The 27,491-nt window shown below is 46.1% G+C and overlaps 1 protein-coding gene across 1 annotated transcript in view; it reads left to right on the forward strand.

The window, feature by feature from the left end:
• Positions 1–24,723: 24,723 nt before the first annotated feature.
• The window catches only part of LOC117022903 (60S ribosomal protein L3-like), a 116,712-nt gene continuing 113,944 nt past the window's right edge, over positions 24,724–27,491 (forward strand). The window contains exon 1 of the mRNA XM_033107122.1: positions 24,724–24,875. Within this exon, the coding sequence (XP_032963013.1) occupies positions 24,724–24,875 (152 nt within the window). The remainder of the gene's footprint in view (positions 24,876–27,491) is intronic.

Genomic DNA, 27,491 nt, shown 5'->3' on the forward strand with positions numbered 1-27,491 from the left:
GCGCTCTTGGGACTCTCCGAGACCAAGGCAAGTATTAGCAGCTTAGGACCTCTGAAGAAAGGTGGGTGCAGTGCCTGGCACAAAGTCCATCAGTCATACATAAATGTTTGCTCACTAGACTAGGGTGAGAAAACAGATGGAAGTTTGAAAAACTGAAGTGAAAGAATTCCGAGTCAAATCATTGGCAGAACAGTTCTAGAATTTCATTCCTGACAGTATAACTAGCATAGCTGCCTCCATGAAGATAAAGAATATCACAGAGGGTGAAGACAGTGAGGGTCACCAGGTTCAAACCCCTCATTCTATAGATGAGGGAGAAAGAAAGGACCCCAGAGACAGTCAAGCAAGTATCCAAGATCACACAATTGGGTGGTGGCAGAGGTCACAGTAGACCCCAGGACTGGGACCCTTGACCAGGGATCTTTCCATAAGAACAGAGGATTTCCTTTTTTTAGGCTACCAGGACCCTTACCCTGCCCCCGCCAAAAAAAATAGTGCACCAAACCCCAAAATGTGACGGTTAAAAGCAGAACTGTTCTGTAGAAGTGGGAGGTGAAACCCCGCTTCCCTCTACCTTGACTTCTACAGCAGTTCTCCAGATTTCACCATCAAACACTCTGGAGTCCCAGTTTCAAAGCCTCTGCACCATACCAACCTCAACATGTAAGGGGCTATCCCTACCATCTCCTACTTTCCCCTCAAAAAGCCACAGAGGAACTGGCAGTTTATATAACGTTTTCTTGAACAGATTGGCCTTTTCATTCATCCTGGCTCGGGATGGAGTCTTATAACCTGTGCATCGCTCACAGGTCCCAGCATCAGTCGATATTCCCCCAGGGCCACAGTCCTTGGGTTTAGCACCCTCAGCATGAAATGGGGTTGCCCATATTTGTTCTAAGCTTCTCTCCAGTAAATTTCAAGAGGTGTCCCTGCCCCCAGGTTCTGATATTCTGGGATTTTGTTAAGAGCTAGACAAACCTGGATTCTTACCCCCGCTCCCCCACTGAGGAGCTACGTCACTTGGCATTTCCTTAATCCCTCTGAACCTCAGAGCTCTCATTTGTGAAACGGGAGTGGTGGTACTGCTACCTACAGCAAAGGTTTGTCGGGAGGATTCGGGGACATGGCGCGATGCATGGGGAAGCCCCCAGCACAGAGGCTGGTCCACAGGAAGCGTGCAGTAAGTGTTAGCCAGTACCATCATCGTCACTGCTGCTTCTCTGTTCACTTATTCACAGCACGGTTTTAGCGATCCTTCCCATAATGCTGTGCGGTAGTTTGACAGCACGAATTCACCCTTCCCTGTCTCCATAGCCTCTGCCATCTAACTTCACAGTGCCCAGTCTGTGACACCAAGTTCACACATGGGATTTGCTTTGGCCAAATGGGATGTTAGCAAAATGACACAAGCAGAGGCTTGGAAACCACTGTTACATTTTCTTCGTGCTCACTCGGGCTCCTCTGCCCTGAGAACACACCTGAGCTTGCCTCCTAGAGAGCCAGACGTGTAGCGTAGAACTGAGTCATCTGGTTTATCCTGGTCAAGGCTTAGCTCTAGGAGGTTCTGAAGCCCCAATCCTGGGGCCCCTAAGGAAAGAAAGTCCAAGTCCTTAGCACCACATTTACTAACGTATGAGCACTTCACAGGGAACCCCCCAAGCCTATGAACCCCACGATGGGGTCCAACATCATCAGCTTCAGTGTAACTGCCTGTTGCGTAGGACATCACTGCAGAGAAGCAGGCAGGTGGAAGCCTGGTGAAAGCCCCGAGCTAGGTGGTAGGGCAAGCCAGCGAGTCGGCACAGCTTCTGTGCCCCGTGAGCTGAGAATGTCAAACAGACAATACTCACCGAAACCATCCTCTATAACATGCACAGAGCAAACAAACAGGTACTAGGTACATCCGGCAATGATCTCGTAAGCCTCATTAGAAATGGTAGGCACTAATATGTGCAGAGTACTTCAGCGTTTACAAAACACTCTCTTATCTAATTTTCATAGCAACAAGGAAGATGTCAGTTTTTTCAACTCTCTTTTACGTATGAAGAAACTGACGCTCAGAGAGAGCACATGGTTTATTCAGGGACACAGAACCAGTCAGTGATGTAATCAGATCTTAAATTCAGGCATTTGAACAAAAAGTCCCATGTTTCTAGCATTATGTCACACTGATGGCATTACATGCCTTTTCCTGGGATCTGTTAGATGAGGCCAATAAATACACGAATCTTCCCACTATCCCTCAATTCCAACAGGTGTGTGAAACGAAACCTATGGGCTCCTCTTGCAGTAATTAAACACATTTGGACGGCACACAAGGGACCTACCCAAGCCAGACTCTGCCCTATAACAAATAGTGAGTTATTACTTAACAATAAACTTCTTCACCTAGGGTTGCAGATCCAGAATTTGTAATCATTCAAATGCAGTTTTCATTATCCTCAAAGGGTAGAAAGTTCCAATTGCATCTTACTCTACCAACTTCTCGGTTTCACTTGACAGCACCAATATTTTGAAGTTTTTAAAATAAAAATCAGCATCTTTTCCAAACTCAATTCTCAAAAATAGTCTATCAACATGGCTTCAACTTCGGAGCTCTGAATAATTCTGGAATGTTTATGGTCTTTTGTTGACGATACATTATTTTACAATCAGGACGAATACCACCTGTAATTTTGTATTAATTTTCCCACTTTACTTATTAGTACCTATTTATATCTTAGCTTTTAAAAATGTGCTATGCATGAAAGGTAACAAAACAACATCCTAGAACTCCATCTCTCTCCTAACCCAAGTTGGGCTTTTGTTATTGCAAAGTAGGGAAGTCTTTTTATATATACAGAAAGGTAAGTGCCTGAGAGAGGTGACCAGAAGAATCTAAGAGATTACAACAATCTTCATTTCATTCAACACAACTCACACTCATTCAACAAACCTCCAGTAAATCCCTGCTACTTACCAGGCACCATGTAAGACCCTGACATCCTAAAGGTCCCAGCCAGAGCTTAAGAAGTGAGGGAAAATAGACATGTGAGCAACAATCATAAGGGGAAGTGATATCTTGAATAAAAATATGTACAAGTGTCATGTGAGCACAAAAAATCGAGCCAACAACTAGTCAAGAGGTACTAGAAGAAGGCTTTTGAGCTGCACTTCAAAGGATGAGGGGTTGTGTAGACCAAGCCCCAGGGAGGTATGCCAGCAGACGGAAAGGCATGAACCCTGGCAGAGAGATGTGACAGACCATGGAGTGTCGGGAAGCCATAAGAAGTTCCATCTGGCTGGCATGTAGGGTGAGTGGGAGGGAAGAGTGGGGAAAAGAATGGAGGTAGAAAGTTATGTTCAGAGTTCCAGAGGTTCTGGGTGTCGAGCTAAGGAAGTCTTGGGAAGCCTCTGAGAGAATTTAAACAGAAGGAGTAATGGGATAAAGTCTGTACTGTAGATGGCGTGGGAACTAGTTTTGAAAGGAACACCTCACAACACAGAGAGACCGATTAGAGAGGCTATTGCTCTTTCAGAGGAGCCTGAACTTGGTCCCTGTATCCAGTTCTTCACCATCCTGGCCATTGTCCATACACCAGAACAGCCAGGTTGATCCGATACCTGAGACCAATTCCTATCGAAGTAGATAATCCAAAAGAGGGGGAAAGCAGCTAATAGCCCCTCTTCTAGATTCAGTGCCTTACCTTGGCACTGGCTGCTTTTCAGAATTCCTGATTCTACGCTATGTTGACATGCAACACCTCTCAACCCCTGACCACATCCCTATATAACCCAGTCCCTTCGTTTCCAAGCCTCCAGAGAGACAGTTATCCTTCATGCCTCAAATCCACCTTAGAGTGAACCAGGGCTGCTCTAGAAATAGTGGACCAAAATAGAAGCTTAGCAGATATGACCCAACCGTGAAGCCTGAACATCCACCTCCAACATATTCAGGACAAAAGATAACCAGATGTCTGAACCCACTGAGTACTCTGGAAAATAACTGGCCCCATCCTGAGCATAGGAAAAAAAGGATAACAAAAACCACCACCATTAAGTGTGGTGTAAGTATGCCTATGAAGGTAGGAGGGGGGGTGACCTTCAAAAGAAACCCTATAACAAGGATTGGCCCACCAGAATGAGACTACACCCACATTTCCTAAAAGGTGTCCCCCCGTAGAAAACCAGCCCCATGAGATGCTCTTTATGAAAAACAAAGAAAAGTCTTCATGGCCAAATACTTTTCAGAAACACTGCCATTGACAGAATGTTTGTCAATAGCAAAATTCCTATGTGGAATCCTGCTCCCCAGTGTGATATTATTAGGAGGTGATTGGGACACGAAGATGAAGTCCTCATGAGTGACATTAGGGCCTTATGAGGAGAGACATGAGAGAGCTTGCTGCCTCCTCTCTCTGCTTTCCATGTGAAGATACAAGAAGGCAGCCATCTACGAACCAGGAAGCAGTTCCTCTCCAGACACCAGATCTGCCAGCTGGCTGACATCAGACTTCCTCGAGAAATAAATATTTGTTGTTTAAGCCACCCACTCTACAGCATATTTGCTTTAGCAGCCCGAGCTCACTAAGACAGACATCAAACTGCTCACCCTGTTTTCGAGAGTCCCAATGAGCAATAGACTCCGAGGAGCCTTGTAGAAAAAAACCCGAAATTGATTGAACCTCCCCCTTTTATAGATGGGCAAACTGAGTCTTGAAACATTTCTATATAGCTCTGCATTGGTAGTTCCCTAAGCTGTGAGTGAACAAAAGCGATCATCTGGCAAGGATTGTGTCTCACTCTCTATGAATTCCCGGAGCCTGATCACCTGCTTGATATTCAAGAGGTTCCTGTACTGACTGATGTGACCAAAAGGAAGTGTGGAGTTCTTTTAAGTGGAGATGGATATACAAACTTTAAAATGTTTTATCAGTCATTCACTCATCCACTCAAAAATATTTATTCATCACCTATTATGCTCTTTGTGTGCTGCTGGCATGGGGACAGAGCTATCAATAGCACAGGCTCAGCCTTTACCCTCAATGAGCTTACAGCCTAGGTGGGGAGGGAAGGTCAAGAACACTTGAAGATAGTGAGAGGCTCTGCAAAGAGATAAAGTACAGGTTTGAGGTGCTCCACCCCCACCCATCTTTCTCCTAGAGTTTCTCTTTCCAAAGATGGATGTTATTTCTATCACTGTAGTTTCCTTCCCACACCCACCCTCTTGCTTCCTTATTTGTAGTGGGGGGAAAAAAAATCTCAACACCCTGTCAGAGTAAAAGCAATTGTGAAATCCCAAGTATAGTACGGAGCTGTGACAGCCTCTCCCTGGAAACATTACCCCCTGGAAAGCATCTGTCCTCCTCAGTTAGAAAGAGCTAGCATGCAGAACCCCATTCAAAGCAACATGGGGGCTGGACTTTACAACACCTTCCCCAAGTTATAAGGCCCCTGGAGAGTTTACTTTAGGTCAGTCAGCCCAAGCTCTTCTATTCTAGCAGCTTCGTGCATGTGTGAATTCTGCCAATTTTATTCCCAAGGCTAGAACTTCCCTGCTCAGGCAGTTGCTCTCTGACGCTGGATAGCCAGCTGCCTCTGGATGCCTCTTTTCAACTCTCCTCTGTGGTCCCTGGGATTCCTGCTGTTCATATGTGACTCCTCATGATACAGAATATATATCTTCTCTAATCAAATAACCTCTTTGCCAAACACTCTCTGTTGGGGCCACTTGCATCTCAGGATGGAAGCAGAGCAGACAGTATCCTTTCCTCCCACTTTTGCTCCTCTTGTCATTTGAGGGTCCTGTGTGATCTGCAAACCCATCCTCTCTCTGTCCTCATTTTGTTTATCTACCACCTGTGGTCAATTAGGTTATTGTTTAAAAATATTTGCTCCCCCATCCTCGATGACCCTGATGACTTCCTTGGGTAGACTGTACTTCCCTACTCCATGTCTTTGGCCAAAGAAATGGTAGCCAGCATGATGTGACCAAAGGTTTGAAACATGCTTGCTCTTTTGCATCTCTGCCCTCATGATGAGAAGAGCAGCCTATGCTAGCCTGCCAGTCCCAGAGGTAAATGACCAGAACCACTCCAGCCAGCACCCCCAACCACGACCAACCCAGATCAGCCAGATCCCATCCAACCTGCAGAAGCAAGATCAAAAGAATGATCCCAATGAGACTGGCCTAGATCCACTCTCTCCAGATGTGGAAGCTAAATCAATGCTTCCTATTGCATGCCACCAAGATTTCTGTGATTGATGTACAGTAATAACTGACCAGGACATCACCGCAGGATTACTCTGCCACATTCACCGAGCTATTTAACTCTTAGCTAACAGTTCCCTCCTGCACCCTGACTTCTCCCATTGTGTACAATGCCCGTGTGCACAGCGCGCTAGTTTCATAGCCCTGTGTTCTCCTCTGCTCCAGTCACCTTCACCTTCATCCTCACTTCCTCCATAGCCACCTGAATTTTGACCTCCCCCAGGACTACTTCTCCACCAAATACCTCTCTCAGAAAACTCTTGCTTTTATCTCGCATCTCTTTCTAATCCCCTGCATTAACCTTATAAAGCCACAAGATCCCAATCTTCACTCTCACAGTGTACTACCCCTTCTCCACTCCCAGACCAGGTCTCATGGTCCGTCATTCCTTTACTCCCTCAACTCCCAACACACCCACCCTGACAGCCCCCCACCTTGGAGGAAACCCAAGTGCCCACGTCCCTTGCCCCTAAGCAACTGATCAGTACCAGAAAGCAACGGACCATCTGTGCCAATGTGCAACCGTAATTCTGTTCCTCTCACACGCAGTGACTCAGCAAGCCTTCAGCTTTTCCCCAATCTGCTCTCCCTTTAGCTCTTCCAAACCCTTTCCCCCTTCTTCACTCAGCAGATGCCACCGGGGCTCCTATTTCACTGAGGAAATGGAGCCATTAGCCATGAAGGCCTGTACTTCTCTCTCCTTAAGATACTTACTGTGTTTCCCCGAAAATAAGACCTAGCCGGACAATCAGTTCTCATGTGTCTTTTGGAGCAAACATTAATATAAGACCTGGTCTTATTTTATATTAGATTAGATAAGACCCGGTCTTATATTAATGTTTGCTCCAAAAGACGCATTTGCTCCAAAAGACGCAGCTGATTGTCTGGCTAGGTCTTATTTTGGGGGAAAACGGTCCTTACTTTTTCGCCGACCTAACGTCCCTCTTTCCTTCTCAATTAAAAAGGAGCCCTTCATGACTCTTTCTCCCAATGCTCCCACCTCCCCAGAACCTTATTCTACCAATACTTCCCTGAACTCTCTTCCATACCCTCTCCATTCACTCCCTTCACATCCTACCCATCTCTTAGCAGCACACAGTAACCTTAAAACCAAACGGAAGTCTTCTCTCTTCCCTTACCATTGAGACATTCTCTGTGATTCTTTCCTCCACCAGCACTCATAATTTCCATTCCTCCCTTTCTATCTGCCTCCTATGCATTCTGACTTCTGTCCCCGCAATGTCCCGGACTCGCAAGGCTCTCAAATTACCTGTGACTTTAGAAATAGCCAAACCAGAGCCTCTTCTCAGTTCCCACCCTCCAAGGACTTCCTGCTTCTTTTGGTCCTGTTGAACCCCATTTTAAGAATCCCCTGCATCTTTCTTCCTCCTCCTTTGAAAATCACTCTTTCAAGTCACTCCACCTTTGAAAGTCACTCTCAGTGGCCGCTCTCCTCCCCACATCCTTTGGATGTCAGCGTCCCCTGGAGCTCCGTCCCCAGATCCCTTCACACACTACCCACCCCAGGTCCTGGGTGTCCCCCAGGCAACTCACACATACCTTGACTAAAACCAAATGTATTAATTTCCCCGCCACACCCCTCCTTAGCTGTTCCTTCTGATTTGGTATCTTCCTTTATACCCCCATCCATTCAGCAACCCCAGGAACACCCGGGCATTACCCCATTGTCTTCACCTCCTCTTGTTCACAACCCAAATCCAATCAATCTTCATATGTTCTGACGTCCCTTCAGTAAGTCCCTCATTTCCTTCTCTCTCTTCACCTCCTTCTACATCCCTCTCTCTTCCTTTCTTTCCTGCTCCACCCACCCTGCTCATTCAGTTCAGGCAGGTCTCTCTCATTTGGATTATTTCAAAAGCCTAACAACTGATCTTTGTATCCAACTTCTTCCTACTTCCAACTGTCCTCATACCCTGCTTCCAATCCAGAATTAACTTTCTAAAACTCACATTTAAACACATCACTCCCATGCTGCTAAAGAAACTCCAAAGGTTTCCTTCTTGCCAATAGGAAAAGGTCCAATCTCTTTAGATTTCAGACTCTAGGATCAACTAACACTTTTGAAAACTTACCAGATACCAAACGCTGTTCTCATGTTATCCCTGCAGAAATACACTGATGTAGTATTACCTCCATTCTAGAGACAAGCAAAATTGAAACTTAAAGGCTAAGTAACTTGTTCAAGGTCACACAGCTAGGAAGTACCTGAGGCCAAACCCAAACCTTCTAACTCAGATTGGGACGCTTTCCATTGAATCCTTTAGTGACTAGCCTTTGAGGTTGATTAATAACTTGGACTTTGGTTGTATGACAGTCTATGTATACCTGATGAAGCTCCCTGTTCCAAATCTGTCACCCTATTCAATTTCTTCTGGAAACCAAAATCGGAGTGGACCTCACTTTAATCCTGGGTTTTCTGGTCCTACCATCATTAATTTGGAGCTGTGACACAATTCTGTTTTCCCCTTTGCTTACTGAGGACGCTCACGGCCTTTGATAATGCTATATTCTCGGAGGATTAAATTCTTAGAGAGAATTAACATCCCAGAATATGAGTCTGCTTGCCAGTCAGGGTGGGGGGCATCTAGTCTTGGGTTTCCAGATTTATAGATGACATGGGAAAATAAAACTTGATCCTCCCACAAAGAGAGCAAACCTACCAAGGGACATAGATTATCAATTGTTTATTTCATCAAGACGTTTTGAAAAACAGCCAACTATAGCATGGTGACTATAGTTAATAATACTCTCTTGTATATTTGAAAAGTTTCTAGAAGAGTAGACCTTAAAGTTCTCATCACAAGGAAACAAAAATTGTAACTATATATGGTGAGGGATGTTAAGTAGACATTGTGGTGGTCATTTCACAATATACACAAATATCAAATCATTATGTTAGACACCTGAAAATAACATAATGTTATATGTCCGTTATATCTCAATGTAAAAACTGCAAACTATAGGTCAGTTAAGAGAAATTTACACACACACACACACACACACACACACACATGCTTATATATGTGTATATATATATATATATATATATATATATACACACATACATATCAAGGTAGATAGATCTAAAAATGTTGAAAATATAAATGAAGCAAGATGCAGAATATTTTATGATACAATTTATACAAATTAAAATAATACGTATGCACAACAACATAATACCACATATTACTTAGGCTTGTAAATGTATGCAAAGTAGTCAAAGCGTTTCTGGAAGGATATACATCAATATCGTCGTAGTGCTTCTCTCTAAACCAGAGCTTCTCAATGTGGGTACAATGTTAACATTTGGGACCCAATGTTCTTTTGTTGGGCTGTCTTGTGCATTGTGGGATGTTTAGTAGCAACATCCCTGGCCTCTACCCACTAGATGACAGCAACGCCCCCAAAACTGCCTGGTTGATAACCACTGCTCGAAGAGAAAGGAAAGGACAGTGTAACTGAGGAGAAGATGGTTAACAGCAAGTTTTAAATCTACATTTGTAATATTTTTGTTCTCAAAAAAATACTGGAATCAAATATATGTCAATCGTTGTTCATTTAAGGGATAGGAATTTGAGGGGGTGTATGTTTCTGAATGTTATACATTTATAAAATAAAAAGCTACCATCTATGAAAAATCCATAATTTCATCAAAAAGAATGACATTTTTACAATCAAATAAGCAGAACGGGTACACTAAAATAAGGTGGTGTGGGTCAAACTACGTCTCTTAAAAAAGATGTGTGGAAGTCCCAACTGCCGATACCCATGAATGTGACCATATTCGGAAATAGGGTCTTTGCAGATGTGATCAAGTTACGATGAGACCATCCTGGAGTAGAGCAGGCCTGAAAGCCAACCACTGGTACCCTCAGAAGGAGAGAGATTTGGACGCGACGATACGCAGCGACGTGGGCCATGTGATGATAGAGGCAGACTCGTGGGATGCAGCCACAAGCCAAGCAGCACCACGGACTGCCGGCAGCCACCAGGCTAAGAAGCAAGGAAGGAGTCAAGGGTGCAGAGGGAGCACGGCTCTGCCAACGCCTTGATTTTGGACTTCTAGCCTCAAGAACTAGGAGAGAGTACATTTCTTGTCTTAAGTCACCCTGTGTTTTGGCACTTTATTAGAGCAGTCCTAGGAAACGAATACATCAAGGAAGCCTAGTCACCTTTCCAAACTCATTCAAACTGCATTCCAGGGGAGGTCCTCATCCTGACACCAACCAGTGAAAACTTTGTCTCGAGCAGATTTGCCTTTTCTTGCCACCATCAAACTCGTGTTCAAGGGGCCCTTGTGACTTTACTACGTTCTGCCAAGGCTGCAGGTGGCAGCGGAACAAGGTGAGAAAGGGGCAGTGCTGATCCAGGAGCTATGAGTTTTGCCAAGTGGGGCCTCAGTTTGTTCATCTGGAAAATAGGAACAAAAACAACTCTAGGCCCAGGGAACATTTGAGGGGCAAAATATACCTGGAGACCAGGTATACCTGAAAAACACTTACAAAGGCAAACTGGTACTAGCCCCAAGCAGTCTTTTCGCAGCTGGACCAAAGGAAAGAAAATTACCCCCAGAAAAGACAATTATCTTGATACCTTTAGGAAAAAAAGAAATCTGTCTTTGAATATAATTACTTTTCCACTTGCTTGGGAAATCTCTATCCAGTCTCAAGAGGGTTAAAAATGAGGAAGGGAGACAGACACATGCTGAACACGGTAGCAAAAATAAAACCAATTAAAGTTTTTACCTCATGCTCCCTAAAATGTTTTCATCAAACTTGCTCTTGTGTTTTCTCCTCAGTTGGTCATCTGGGCAGAAAATGCCCCACACTATCCTTAAAAAGGAGTGGTTCTCTGTCACCATGCTGAGCTTCAATTCTCTGGGTAGCGGCCAGCACCAGGACCGTTTCAGGGAGGGATGCTGGAGGAGGAGGAAGTGGTAGACAGGGGAGCGGCCAAAGTTCAGGACCCAGAGCAGAGGAGGGAGGCCCCGGAGAGCTTTCCCCCAGGTACACCCACCGCCAGCAGCAGCAGGAAACAGGTACGCAGAACAGGAAGGGACCTGTGGGCATCCCAACGCTGAAACCTCCTGCAGTTTATGCAGGGTGTGACCTGCAGGGTAGCAATCACTACAAACGCTTCCTACTCTAATTCCCCAGTTCCAACAGGGCTACAATTGGGGTTCTCTTCTCTTTATAAAGACCAGAAAGCAATTTCCACAAACTCTGCTGCCTTCTCCATTTCTAACATTTACCCTCCATGCCAGAAAGTTCTTTCTGGACCTAATACGTCTCTCAAGCCAGAGGCCGAGGCAGTCTCCGCGTACTGTGGCCTGTGTTTGGGAGTCTGTGTGATAGAGCCTCCTCCTTCCCTACTTGAGCTCTTCCCACGCATAAGGGCGCATAGGGCTTCCTATGGAAAGGAGCCTTCAGACATCAGTCACCACATCCCCTCCCCTCACTAAGGAAGTGACTGCCCTGAACCCAGAGAGGCTAAGCGACAGACCCAAACCATCTCTCATGCTTCTCTTTTCTTCATTGAGCGGATGCTCCAAAAATGTAACTTTTTCAACTCCTTTGAAGAGATACATAAAAATAGCCTGTCCTCAGAAGAGCTGCCAGAGTGGGCTCAGGAGCAAGAGCAAGGTCCGTGTCAGAGTCTGGCTGGTACTGCTGCCCACCCCCATTGCCAGTGACTTCAGGCTTCTTTTCCCCAACAGGCTTCTTGACCAAAACAGTAATAACGTTCGTAAGACACTTTTAGAGTTAATGGAAAGCATTCTTTGACATACTGTGTCATTTCATCTTCAATGTTTCCGTTTAAAATACACATTGTGATCCCCATTTTACAGATGAGGAAACAGAGCCAGCTAATGACATGCTCAAGGTCAGGTCATCAGTAAGAGCAGAGCCCACGTGGCAGCCAGGCATCTGCCTTCCAACCACGTGCCATGTGACCGCACACGGCCTCCCTTAGGAAACAGAGCACTGGACTTAGACTTGAGAGACTAAGCTGTGAATCCCAGCCCCGGCACCCGCAGCCATGTGAACACGGGAAATCGTCCCACCTCCCCAGGCTCAGTCTGGTCCCCAGCCATACCAGGAGGGTGGGCAAACAAGGACCTCAAAAGTCACTTCCAGCTCTGGAGGAGTCTGTCTCATCTTCTCTTTCATTTCATTTCTTTCTATTCATATTTTATTTTTCCTTATTGGCTATCCAAGTCCTTTCTTTACCTCCTCCTTTGTGGATTATTCACTGGGTCAAAACTGAGCATCTGCTGTGTGCCAGGCACAGACGTACAATGACCAGCAAAGACAGGGGCAGCCCTGCCCTTGTGGAGCTTCTAGTCTAGTGGGAGAGCCACAGATTGAATAAACAATCAGCCCGAAAAGACACAAACTGTGCCTGTGACAAATGCCACCCAGGGACGGAGCATGGTACTGTGAGAGCCACTATAAGGGGACTTGGGTCCTCCCCGAGGAAGTGAGCTTTGATCCAAGGTCTGAAGGAGAGAGAAGAACATCCAGACAGAGGAAACATCCTGGATAAGGCCCTGCAGTGAAAATGAACAAGGTGAAGACAAGGGACTGAAAGATCAGTGGGGCTGGCATGGAGGCAGGATGGGGTGTGTGGTGTACACTAGGGATGGCTGGGCGGGCAGGCCAAAGAGGCCAGGATACAGGGCGTGGCCCTTATCCCAAGTGCAGGTAAAACCCCCTGGAAGGGATTAGGAGACTAGGGTGTCATGATGATATGACCAGTCACATCAGGGTACCTTCAGGTAATAAAGAAGGGTTTTTACTGGAGGCCTGCTCCCTACAAGCGCAGATAACATGCTCAAACAAGCTGAGCTGCATCCCACTCACTAGGACACTGAATTTCTGGGAAATAAACAGGCAGTAGTTCACTATGGCTGCCCCCCTGGTCTGGAGAAGTATGCCTTACTCTCCCTCCTCTCCTTGTTTCAACAAAGGCCTCATTGCTCTCTGGATGGCCCTCTCCTACAGGAGTGGCCATGGAGATGCACCACTCAGATCTCCTTCAAGAGGACTTGCTGCAGGCAGCAGAGTTACAACCCCAGCTGCCACCCCCGTGGATCCACCACTACACTCACGCTGTGGCCAGTCCCCCAGAGCCACTCCCAGCCAATGACCAAGCTCATAGGAGCATGGGTGCCAGCCATTCCTGGGTGATGCACGGTTCCTAGAACAAGCAACTTTTGCTTGAGGACTTCTCATCAACCTGGCTGAGATTTCCTCAGAGCTGTGCTGCAGCAAGGCCTTTGCTGTCTGATTCTTCCTTTCCTGCTCCTTTCACAGGTGTCAGATCTGCATTAAGGTCCAAACGCTCTCTCTGCCTACTCCTGCTCCCTCCCCCTTTATCCTTCACAAGCATTTCCCAAATAAGGTTCTGACACACCTGCAACCCTCACCCTGCTTCCATTCTCCTCCCCGCAACCCCCATCAGATGACTCCTCCTAAGAGGACTGAGAAGATCCCCACCATCCTGGTCTTACTTTCACAAGGACTTTGGGACTCGGGCAGCACACCCTGTCATTTATCATAGAATCTTGTCCAACATCTAGGCTTCCAACCATACTAACATGTCAAGAACCATTTGTTTCTAGGAAAAGCAATAGATGAGCTTTGCCAAAGCTGTGGTTCCTCAAAGTCAGTCACACCAAGGGGTTCCTTAAAGCAGAGTTTTTCAAACTACACCCATGAAACCCAGGTACTTACAGATGTTCTATGTGGGTCCAATAAAGGGGAGACCTGGTTGGCAGGGCTTGGGGGCCTCTAGCTCCATTTTTTTTTTTAATTTTATTTTTTAAATTTATTGGGGTGACAATTGTTAGTAAAATTACATAGATTTCAGGTGTGCAATTCTGTATCACATCATCCATAAATTACACTGTGTGTTCACCACCCAGAGTCAGTTCCCCTTCCATCACCATATATTTGATCCCCCTTACCCTCATCTCCCACCCCCCAACCCCCTTACCCTCTGGTAACCACTAAATTACGTTCCCCAGATTAATTTTCAAACCCATGGCCATCCTGTGGTCACCGACTGCCCTCCAATCCCCTCACCCTACCCCCTATCCCCCACCCCCCCGCCCATCTAGCAACCCTCAGTTTTTCCTCTTTGTCTCCAAAACTGTTTCTGATTAGTTCATTCACTTATTCTTTTCTTTAGATTCCGCAAATAAGTGAGATCATATGGTACTTATCTTTCTCTGTCTGACTTATTTCACTTAGCTCCATTTTAAGCAGAACTGCTCTACTTTTACCTTTTTTGTTTGGTTTAGTTTTGCATTTGATATTGAGATCCTATGTAAGATTTTATTTGACCAAAAAAAAAATAAAAAAAAAATTTGCTGTCCTAAGTAAAAATATACATAATTTAAAAACCACTATCAGGGACTTTCTAGTAATTACAGGCTACTACCATTGAAAACAACAAAAAATCTAGATAAAATATACAATACATCTTTTAAACATCATCAACAAGTTGATCGGATAGTAAGGAAATACTAGTTCAACACTGAAGGGAACCAGGAACTTGGAGAAGTATGGACATCACTTTTGCCCCAAAGGCATGTTCTGAGCGTAGCAAATTTGACCTTTGATAGCATAGCAGGGTTAGAGACATAGAAGTCAATGCCCAGAACCTGCATAAAATGGGGAGGCCAAAAGCGGACGTTTCTCACTATGAGCTGGAACCCTCAAAGTGAGGATGAACCAGAATTTGACTCATCCTGTAAAGGATCTGCACATTGGGTCTGAGCTGCCTATTGTTGAGGGAACCCCAAGGTTTTAAACTGGTTTGGGAGGTGAGGTCCTAAGTTTATAGTGCCTTCAAATACTTGTCAGAAAAAAATTTCTCTCTAGAGGAAGGCATCTTACTCATTTCAGTCCTGTATACTGATAACTTGTTTTCATATACAATGACCAACACACAATCAAAGATAACCAGGCAGACTATAAAACCATGAGTGAGAACCCACACATCTAACAGATAAAAATGAGTTCTCTTTCCCTCAGCTCTGAGACCCTGTTGGCACTAGAAATATTTCCACTGAGTCACAGTAACCTGGTTAGTTCTGCTAGGACAACCACCCTGGGATCTGACCAGCCCTATCTATAATCTCCCTCCTAACAAAGTGGGAGCCTCCATTCTCTAACCAAAAAGCTCAGCTCCTGTACTTCATAAAGGACACCTCCAGAACAGGAGCATATGATCCCAGCGTCAGCCTTGTGCTTTCATCACAGGGAGAAAGTTTCACAAGTCCATCCCTGTGGGAACGTGGAACCACGTAGACCAGAAAGATAACAGTGTTTCCCTTTCAGGCCATGACCACCACATCACAGCCCTCCTGTTCCCCTTTCGTCCTCCTCCCCAATCGTTCTGACCCTGCCTGTCCTCCCTCTTGATCAAGACGGCTCTCCTAATTAAAATAAACAAATGTCAGGAAGCAATTACTGCAGAGAAGGAGGCAGATGGTAGAATAGTGGCACTCTGGTATTGCATTAAGTAGTAACTTGCTATCTCTTCAAAGTTTATGCACTTTAATTAAGCATCGTTATAGACAGGTTCAATGAGCTTTGGAGTGGAGTTTATCAAATTAGCTTCTTGCAGAGCTGATGCTGTGTGATTGCAAGAGGTGTTCCTGATGCAAAGCTCAGCTGCCTGAAATGGCCTGGGAGAAGAGCAAAGGGCAAGAAGCCCCAATCTCACCCCCTCTGTAGGCCAAAGGAGGGGGTGAAACTCCACCCACTGCAGCAGGGATGGTAAAATAGACAGTGATAGCCTCAGTGAACACTGAGGTAGGGAAGCCAAACCTCCCCAAGCTGAGTGTCAGTTCTTCTCCTTCCTCTGTGTGTGCTACACACAGGATTATGGCTCAAAGGGGAAAGCCCACAATCTGGGAGGTGGTGGAATACAGAGATTAAATCAGACAGACTTGGGTTCCGATCTTTCCTGCAACCCAAATAACAGTGGGTAACTTACTTTACTTTTTTGTGCCTCGGGGTTTTTTTTCCTTCATTTGCAAAATGGAAGTAAATACAGCTAACAATTATTGAATACTCACAATGTGCCAGGCACCATTCTAAGCACTTTATGTGTTTACCTCATTTAATCCTTTTCCCAGAAATCCTAGAGGTACGTATGATCATTACCCCATTTCACAGATGAGAGGCCCAAAGCACAGGGAAGATAAACTTGCCCAAAGCCACACAACTGGTAAATGGAAGAGCCAGAACTCCAACTAGGCAGCCTGGATCCAGAGCCCACACTCACTTGTAGTCACAAAGACTACAAAGCAAAATAAGAAACTATTTTCTTCTACTCAGCAAGAAAATCGAACGAACCACTGCCACACGCAACGTGGATAAATCTTAAAAACATTAGGCTGAGCAAAACAAGACCTGAATCCATTTATATGACACTTTAGAAAAATCAGAGCCAATAAATAATGACAAAAACTATATCAGTGGTTGCATGGGGCCAGGGGTGGGAACAGGACTGACCACAAAGAGGTACAAGAAAACCTTCTGGAGTGAGGAGAATGTTCTATATCTTCATTGTGGTGTAAATTATACAAGTGTATATATTTGCTAATATTCGTTGAACTGTACGCTTAAAATGGATGCACTTTATTGTATGCAACTTATACCTCAAACAAATTTTTTAAAAACCTATGTACTTAATGACTGAACACAAAACTATGAATAGCAGTTATCCTTCTGTGGTGGGATCCACTCAACAAATATTTATTAAGCACTTATTATGTGTCAGGAAATGTTGCAGGTGCTGGTGACATAGCAGTGTAAACAGATTAAAGAACTTCCCTTTGTGGATCTTAAAATCTACTGGGGAGAGACAGATAATAAGCAAATGCATGGTATAACAAATAGCACGCTCAGAGGTGAGAAGTACTCTAGAAGAAAATAAAGCAGGAAAGGAGGAATTAAGAGTATGGGGGAAGGTGCAATTGAAAACAAGGGAAGAGAAGGCCCCCTTCTCAGTGAGGCCCATGGGGAGAGATAGGAAAGTAGGCGAGGTAATCAAGCCTGCCATGAAAGCCAGCCCTTCCAGCCTCTGTGTTCTTCCTCAGCCCTTCTCTTGGATTCTCCACCCAAAAGCTGCCTCCCAAGCACACGTGCTGCTGCCTCATGTCCCTCAGGCTCCCTAAAGTCTCCCTGCCTCACCGGCCTCTTCCCACAGCCAGCACTGTCCTGCCTACCAAGGTCTTCAGGCGCTCCTCGCCCTCCCTCAGCTCATCCTCCCACCCCCCACGCACAGACACGCACCTTCCAAGCAAGCCTTCACACCTTGCTTCACACCACCTGCTCAGTTTAGAACATCTTGACACCTCCCAGGTGCAGACTCACTTCCTTCAGACAGGCTCCATCAAGAAAACAGAGCTAACCCCCTGAGGCAAGGACTGGGAGGTCTGCGTGGCCAGGACACTGACTTCATCCCATGGGAGATGGCCAGTGTCCACGTCCAGGGGTTCAGGTAACTAACTGTCAACATTCCACAGATATATAAAAGAAAGAACCAAAGGGGCGTGATGACAAATGGGGTGGGGAGAGAGGGGAACTGCAGCTGGCTGTCACCTTCCAGCTCACTTTCCTGGGTAGACAAGAGATCCTGCCCACTTGGATGTGCAGGAAATGATGAAAAGCAGACCTGGGTGTGTTACATTGGATTCTCAACTTGCCATTGATTCTCAATTGCAAGAAGCAGCAAGCAGTTGTATATGTAGGTCTGAAGCCAAAACCATTGGTTTTATAGCTGTCGATTTTAAGGTGCCAGTGGGAAGAGAGGATTGGGACGTGGTGATCTAATGTGTATGAGGGAGGGACCATTGGGGACTCATCCACCTCTGAACAGCAGTGCAAACCATAGGAGTAGATAAGATCACACAGAAAGAGGAGGGAGAGTATAACGGAAGAGGGTGAGGGACAGGGTGCTGGAGAACTCGGACACGTAAGGGTCCCATAGAAGAAATGAATCAAAAAGAAGGGGTGAGCCTTGATAGTCTTTAAGAAACCAATACACCATGTAGATCCGTGGCTTTCTCAATGGGCCTTTGTTCCTCTCTACTTACAGAGAGAAAAATCTTTCTTCATGGGACACAATGTTGAGTCCCTTCACCATCCCGGCCACTCTCTTCTGGGCAGACTAGAGAAGGGGGACCATGGTGCTCCTGGGAGACGAGTGAGTGAAAACTGCCTGTGAACACAGAGATGCCATTTCTTGGAATACTGAGTCTGAGCACTACGCACTGAGAGAAACTCCCCGACTCCACAGGAACGCTGTGAGGCTCTGTGAGCACCAGTCGTGAAAGCCTTTAGGAAGAAAAGCCCCATTGTACATAGAAAAACTCCTCCTTGGTATCAGGTGACAAAAATGAACCACCTTTGGAAAGTTTACAAACTGAAAAGAAAGGATGTCTCCACTTCTGTGTCCCACAGGCACTTCAACGCCAACACGTCCCAAACTGGACTCATCAGCATCCCGCTGACCCCAAAAGTTGCTATCTCCGTGAACGGCACCCCCAACCTCTCATTTGCTCGGCATGAACTCTTCCGTCCCAGCTGCCCACCCACCCCTCTCCGCACTCCCACCACAGTAGGTTAATTCCACCATCATCTCTTACCTGAATTACTGAAATAGAGTCTTAACTGGTCTCCCTGCAGCCAGTATTGGTGCCCTCTCACCCACTGGAACCAACATGGTATTTCCAAAAGTTGAGGCAGATCACACAACTTCTTTTCTTAAAGCTCTTCAATGACTCCCTGTTGTTTTCAACATGAAGTCCACACTTGGACTTGGCAAACAAGGCCCTTCATCACCTGCCCGCCTACTTCGTCGGCCTCATGCCTGTCCTCACGTGCCGCTCCCCCAGCAATCAGTGTCTCTAACACAGCAGGCTGTCCCTCCCTTTACACGGGCTGTTTTCTCTACTCTTCATTGCCCTCTTGGCCTAACCAAGTCAGTCATGTTTTTAGGTCTTTCACCTCACTTTTTCCAGAAAGACTCCACGATTCACCCCAAGCTAAGCTGGGTGCCTTTCCTATGTGAGCCCATAGCACCCTATACTTTACTAGGTTGGATTTGGATTTATAACTTACAATAATCTATTTACGATTTATCTCCTTCAATGGATTATAAGCTCAAGGATCTTATGTTTTGTTCACCATTATATCTCCAATACCTAGCAGAACATATGACAAGCACAGTAAATGCTTAATAAATAGTGAATAATGAATGGATAATGTCCCCAGTTGGTAGGCAGAAACACAGCGTTCTAGAAGAGTAAACCTGCAATGGACTTTAGTGGTCTTCTAGACCGACTTCCCACCCAGTGCAGGAATCTCCTCTGGTAAACGTCTGGAGATCCCGCTGGACACGTCCACTAGTCCACTGACCACTGTTGAGAGGCTCTACTTTCTGGAAAGGTCTTCCTCACATGGCGCTGAAATGAGTCTCCCCATAACATTCCCTTCAAAATCATAGCTCTGCTCTCAGGAGTCACACAGAACAAGTTTATTCTTTGTTCCTTATGACAACCGCTCACATATTTGAAGGCAGCTGTCATGCCCTGCTCGTTCCCTCCTATACACTTCACTTGTTTTAAGAGCTCCTCTCTGGTGATGACTTCCAGTCCTCTCCCTCCCTAACCACTGCCTCCCCAGGACAGACCCACAGACTGAAGAGTGATGCCCAAAGTGAACTCAGGGTCTTGATCCTCAGGCACTAATAGCCAAAGACCAACAAGGTAACACAGCATGAGGCTTTAAGTCACAAAGGCAAACGAAATCTCCAGTTCTCAGAGTTCTCCTCACTCATCCAGGATGAAAGACATAATAGGAGAAAAACTCATGCTATTGAGAGCCTGCAATTCAGAAAACAAGGGCATCTCCACATAGAAACCCAAATCTGGGGAAAATAAATCCATTCTACCATGGACTCATCTCTCTGCCAGCTGTCCTAGTTCGCCCTTCTTCATTAGAAAGTTCAAAATGTCCTCTTCCTCTGTATATCATTTAATAATTATTAGTGAGAAAAAGACTGACACTAACCTCCCCACCAAACAATCCTACTACTCAGAGAGTTCAATAATCCTCTTTCATCCAAACTCTAACCAAGCGACTTTAATTACTTCAAAACCATCCAAGTATGCTGTAAATCATCTCAGTTCAATCAGACATACCCAAAACATGATATGGCTGCACTATCGCAATGGGATAATTTGATGGAAAAAAAAAAAAGACACTGGCTTGGGCAAGTGACCCAATCCATCTAGGCTTCCATTTCTCATCAGTAAGTGAGGGGACTAGCATAGGATTCTCTCCCCAGTATACTTGTCACTATCAGAAATACACAAACACAACCCAATTAGTCCCTCCACATGACATCTAGACATCAATCCTCCCTGCTTCCAGTTTCTAAACACCAACCCCAATGGTCCTGAGAGCCATCAGTGCCTTGGATGGCATATCCTATATACCCTGTGGTCCAGGGCAGTGAGCACCATAAATAGTTTTCTTCTCCCACCACGTTGTGCCCAAGTCCACACACAGGACAGAAGAGCAGAGAAAAGCTATTCCTGTACTCTTTCCTATGACGCTAGCCCCTTTATAAAATGGTCCGAAATGATCCAGAACCCAGTTACTCAAAGCTCTTTATTTCCATGTATAATATTTTAGATTTTTCTGATTAACACTGGTTTTGTATATGGTTACAATGGTAAATATGTACCTGTTTAAAACATTTGAAAATATAGGGGGGAAAGCCTACTTACACCCTTCAGAAATGATTAACATTAACCTTTATAGCCTTTTTTCTCTTACACATTATTTAACTGAGATCATAATAAGGAACATACTATTTTATAGCCTGATTTTTTTCCCTATGCCATTAAATTATTTTAATGATTGCATAGTATTCCATGATCAGCATTAATTTAACTGATTTCCTATTGTAGGCACTTAGGCTATTTCAACTTTTTTGCTCTGATAAATAAAACTATGACAAATATTCTTTAAAAGATATTTATATAGACCTCTTCCCTTAGGGTAGAGAGCTAGTGTTTTTGCATTACACTGACAAAGGGAAAATCAAAGGAGGCCAATAAAGAAAAACAAACTGAGATGGCTGACATCTTTTTTCCTTGCAGTCCCAATAAATCCATTCACACATGCTCACGCTCTTTCTTAGAACTGCTCAAGGATGAAACAGTGAAATACCTTTTCTTTTTGCTCCTATCAGATAGGCAAAGATTAACAAAAATGCCTTGTAAGAGTACTGGAAAATATTTATTCGTATACACTTCAGGTGGAATGGTAACACGGCCTAACTTTTAGAGGAAGAAACAGTAATATTTCCAATTATAGAAAATATAAAAGATTGAAATATCCAACGATAAGGGATAAATTGTTACATCCATATAATTGAATATTTTATATCCTTGCAACCTTTTAAATAAAAGGTTAAAAAATGTTTATTGACAGAGTAATACACTCACATTATAATACTAAAAGCAGAAAAAAGTAGGGTACACAGTGTTTCATTTCTGTAAAAAAAAGTGAACACACACACACACACACACACACACACACCTGGGGTAATTGATACCAAATGTTAATAGCGGTACATCATAGGAAACAGTGATTTTTGCTTTGGCTTCTGTGCTTTTCTGAGTTTTTAAAGTCTTCAGTGTTGTGTATTATTTGCATTAAATAAAACAGTGTGTGTTAATAGTGGTAATAAAAAATTTAGTGAACAAACTAAAACAAAATTAACTCAAGTTTCTGGACTCGGAGGTGGTCAGTCCAACTCACTATGTCTCCTTTCTCGACCTCTCTACTTCTGGCTATACCCAAAAAGGAAAAGAATAAAACAAACACACCAACTAGAAAAGAGCCTGTGACATTTCCCACCCAGTTCTGAAACTGAGCCAAGTCACTGAGAAACACTGGGATCAAAAAAACACATCAAACTTGGGAGCCACAGCCAAACACACCACGCTACAAGTCGCTGATGTCTAACCCGAAACAGTACCACTGGGAGAACACTTTATCCAGCTCCAGAATGCCAGCAATGAGTAATTGATATCCCCCCAGGGCCCAGGAAGCCTCATTGCACACAGGGGAGGCTGAAGCAGTGAGGAGGGGCCTCCCTCAGCACACCTGGCGCCTCGCACCTGCCCAGTGACTCACAACCCAAGGCCCCAGGGCACACTTCACTTTCAGCCCTGCTCAGAGAGCCCTCTCACTGGACTTGGGTATGAAAGGACACCTCTCTAAGGTCAATAGGAAAGCACAGGGACCCAGGTATGAACCTTTGCATGTTCGCATCTTCTTCACAAATGTCTTCAAAGAGACCACAAGCCCCCATCCCAGCCAGGGCAGTAGGTGGGGGCCATGGCACCCAGCAGGACTGTGTGCTGAGTGTCTCCACTTGCTGGCTGTGCAACTACAGCCGAGTGTTTGATACCTCTGGCCCTCCATGTCCTCTTCTGGAGCATGGGGAGGAGTAACCTTATCTATCCCATCGGATCACTAGGCTGATCACACTGAATAATTCACTCCAAGACTCTCACCCCATGTCTGGCACATGGAACCTGGAAATTGGTTCCATTTCCCTCTCTTCACTTTGCCCCGGAAAAGGCCAGGGGATCTTAGCCGACAGGGACAAGTTCCCCACCCCCCAGCAACCAAGTCTTGCCTCTCTGGGTGTTAGCAGAAGACCAGGCTTGCAGGAAGGGAGCTGTGTAGACCACTCGACCAACACATATGGAACAAGAAGGTCCACCCGTCACCGTCATTTATTTCTCCCATCTTGCAGAGTTTTTTCACAGGTATCAGAGAGTTAAGAGTTGGCAGGGACGTTATTACTTAGTTGAGCCTCCTCCCCACTCCTAGAACCCCACTTTACAGCCATGACAGGACACCTCGCAGAGAAGCCCCAAGCAGTACCTTCTGATTACAGTTAACCCAAACACTTGACAAACGTCACATCATTTTACTCTTGACCTCCCCAGAAACAGAAGAATAATGCTGCAACATCTTGACCGTCAGGTAATCCACAAGGTCCTTTTGCAGAGGCTGATTTAAATGCCTTCATTTCCCTTTTTCTTTCTTTTTTTTTTAAGTCTGTCAGAAATTCTCTGGCTGGAGACAGCAACAGGTGTTCCCTGCATTTCCAGGCCGGGAAATGGAGTCATGCTAGCTCCACATCACGCAGCCTTTTGTTTCCCTCCTACTGCACCCAGGACAGCACCCAGCTCCCCGAATTCTGGAAGCGGCAACAAGGCTCACCCAAGACAGCATCACACCTCCTGAGATGATGGTGGAAAAGGAGGTTCAGGAGGGATAAAAGGGGGGCCGCTGTGGGAGTTTCTTCCATTCGGAGCTGCCCCTGAATCAGCCACCCATTCTTCTTCCTGGTCGAGGCCCTAGCCTGAAATGGACCTTAGATGAAATGGCCTGGGTCGCTGTTTCTGCCCCGGTGACCTCACTCCGAGAGAGGTTCTCATGGTGCACCCCCAGCAGCACTTTCTTCTTGGGACCCCCAGTCGCGCTTCAGAAGTGCGTCCTCAGACCCAATGGAAGAGTGGCACCTTGGCACGTCTGACAACGTTGCAGCCGTTCTGGCTCTGCCGGCTCATCCCTCTCACCAGCCCCTGAGCTCTTTCCCGAGGCAGTGATATTTCGCCTTTGTCCTCCACTTTCTGCCTCCAGCCTAAGACTTGTCAGCAGCCCCTTCGTGTAGCAAACATAAAGTTGGTTTGGCTTAAAAGGTCAATTGCAACAGATTTGTACGTGTTCTCTGCCTCTGATGCCAAAGTCCCGTGGAAGCCAAGGGAGTACAAGCAGTCCTGAATGCAGGCTCCCCCTGTTCCCACCCCCAGCTTCTCACTCCTTCACCAGCACCCCCACGCCTGAACAGTCTCTTCAGCCAAGGAAGGACAGAATGCTCCCAGGCTGGCCGTTTCTCCACCGCCTTTCCTGCAAAGGCTGCAAAGCTTGGCACACATATCCATTCAAGTTACCCTGAGGAAGCCGTCAGATCCATGGCCCCAGAGGGGTCAGATGGATAGAGACCTGAGGGGTCAGATGGATAGAGACCTGAGGGGTCAGATGGATAGAGACCTGAGGCCGGGAATGACCCTCTTGTGTAGATTAACCTCTGTCCTCGAAAGGCTTGACAGCGTAGAGAATTTAGGCTGGTACCAAGTCAGGGAGACTATTTGGCTACATTCTCGGGAAGTCATTTCTATTAATGAGGAACCTGTCCTAAACTGCAGTTCTCAAATCAGGGTCCAGGGCCTTCAATGTCCTGGGAGATTCTTCCAGATGGTCAGCAGGCTGTCGCTTCCAATATTAATGCTTAAAATGTGACAGCATCAACACTTCTGTTTCCAGCATGACGTAACCATGGCCTTTTCTTGGGACATCTCTGAGAACCGTGGCGTGTCACCACAGGAAGAGACCTTCGAATGTTCCAAATCCACCCTCATTTCACGGATGAAGAACCTCAGTCCAGGAGCCAGGAAGAGGCGTGCCACAGCGCACGAGCCTAGTGAACGGTAGGTAGTGCCAGAACCCCAGGCCACAGTCTCATTCAACTACAGCATACCACCTTAAGGAAACACCTGTCAAAACCCATTATCAAGTCACAGATGCCCTCCCACTCAAGTCCAGTGAAAGTTTTTTGTGTGATGAGTGTGGGTGGGGTAGCTGGACCATGGGGAACTTTGCCTGAATCGTTGGAGAATTGCCATTGTTAATGGGATTACATCCAAAGAGGATTTATTAAGTACATTTTTCATTACACAGTACGAAGCCAGCAAGCACAGGGTTTTCTCTCACTCTGAGACCTGTAGGCTCTGTCCAGGACACCACGCCACCACTGACCCTAGTTTATGCTACAACTGTGATTCTCAACCATTAGCATGCAGCAGAATCACCTGGAAAGGGTTTTAAAACACAGCTTGCTGGGCCCCATCCCCAGAGTTTCAGATCCAGGAAGTCTGGGGTGGGGTCTGAGAATGCGCATTTCACACCAGTTCCCAGGTGACACCAGGACCCATTTGGAGACCATATACCTGAGTTGCTCTAAGACTGCCACTTGCATTTCCACGCTCCCCCCCCCATGCTGCACATTCACAACTAGCACACACTGGTTCAGCCTTATCGATGGTTCTGCCCAATTATGGTGACTCTCCCGCTACCGCATAATCGATTGCCCCATTAACAGATGACTGAAGATTCCGACTGGCCCCCTTCCCGAGATTGCCTGCCTGCCGCTGTGCTGCACCACGTTCCCCCAATCCAGACAGAGCAGATGAATCTGCGAGGAGTTTCCAACCACCTTCCTGACAGCGAACCATTCCTGCAATGCCCCCATCACAGCCGCTTTGCCAGGGATTGCTGGACCCCAGGAGTCACCACAATCTGGAGGGGGATCCCCCAAGGAAGCCTACACCCTTGTTATCCTCCTCTATCCATTCCCAGCTTCCAGGGCTTTGATTCATTTCCAGAAGCAGCTGGCACTCTCCTGCTACAGGTACAAAAGTCTGTGACATCCATTCCGTGGGGACAGCCACTCCTACATAATGCAGTGAGTCCTTGGCTCAGAGCAGGTGGGGTTATCTCCACCTCAGAAAGGGCCAGGCAGCTGCTCACATCAACAGGTGTCTTCCAGCAAGGCCGCCTTCTGGGCTCGGCAAACCTCCTGGGACACTGGGCTGCTCATTGGGACACGGCCAAAGTGAGGCAATAGGACCTCAACTAAGGTTCCAGGTCCAGGTGCATATTAACCGGAAAGTAGCCGAGGCAGCTTAAGAGCAGGGCCGTGGGGTCACAGGCAAGGACCCATGGTCCACTCACTTCGGGCTAATCGTGTGGCTCTGGGAAAGTCAGTTAAGATTTCTGCACCCCAGTTTCCTCACCTGTATGACAGGGAGATAATGATACCTGCCTCATAACTCCATTGATAAAAATAAAAAAAAAAGATGCATGTGAAATGTTTAGCAGAGCACCCAGCACAATGACTGTATACTGCTCTGACTATCGCTATGATCAGGGAGAGCCGGAAGGCCCTACTCCTAACTCAAACGGCCACGCTTCAAAGGCCTCAAGGAGGGACCTCAGATTCAAGAAGGGCCCCCATGGACAAACTGGATGGATGCCTCTGTGACCACCCCCGGTGCCCACTGGCTCCTCATCTAACCGCCAGCAGCTCTGGCCAAGATCCGGCCTCTGGCTGATGCACTTGGCTCCTCTTACACGAGGCCCCTCGTGCTGTTCGTCTTGGCCTCTCATTAACGTCCATTTCAAGCCACAATGCAGGCTCTGGCAACACGCTTCTGCTGACTTCAACGCTTTCCCATTTCTGACGTCACTCAAACTTTCCTTGGAGCCAGGGATCAGTCAGAAGTGTGTTTGTTTGTTTGTTTGGTTTTCCTCTATCACCATATGACCGAGACACGCCCATCACCTGGCCTTACCAGGAATCTGCCAGCTATAAACCAAGCTAAGGAATTTTGCTCAAACTACCGGAAATGAGCTGACCTCTGAAGATACCTGAAATGAAACACAACCCTAAAACCTACTGCCAGCTATCCATTTGAGAAAATTCTGTTTTCCTGCCCTCAGCTAAGTGCTGGACAAGTCAGAGAATACTTGGGCTGTTTAATAAACCTTGGAGTTGCAGGAAACAAAGACCCCCTTCAACTATAGTTAGGATAAGGGCTTGCTGGGAAGACAGGCGGGGACCACAAAGCCATCAGCAGAGGAAACAGCTACACCCTCTTTTGCTTTCCTTCATGGCCCCAGCATTTGCTTTCTGTGCCATGCTCCATTCTCCCCTTTCTGCTGGTCACCATCTCCTAACCTAAGTTAAATCATGATCTTTGAGCTCAGGAACCCCCATCACCACCACCACCACCACCAACTCAGTTTCCCAATTCCAAACTCCCACGGAGCAAAACCATCAACCTGACTCATTTTTTAAGCTCCAGACTGCAGGTCACAGTATGGCTGGGCAGCATGCGTGCTCAAGCCTGATACATCCAGGCATGGCTATGAGATGGGGTTGGCCAGGTCCCAGGATACGAAGCAGGGCTGTCCATTTAGCAAGGTGATGGGAAGGGCAGCTCATAAGAGAAAGAGGCTGGGCAGGGAGGGGGAGAAAAGAAAAT

Source organism: Rhinolophus ferrumequinum, chromosome 6 (assembly GCF_004115265.2).
Source record: "Rhinolophus ferrumequinum isolate MPI-CBG mRhiFer1 chromosome 6, mRhiFer1_v1.p, whole genome shotgun sequence".
In the NCBI taxonomy this organism is placed as follows: domain Eukaryota; kingdom Metazoa; phylum Chordata; class Mammalia; order Chiroptera; family Rhinolophidae; genus Rhinolophus; species Rhinolophus ferrumequinum.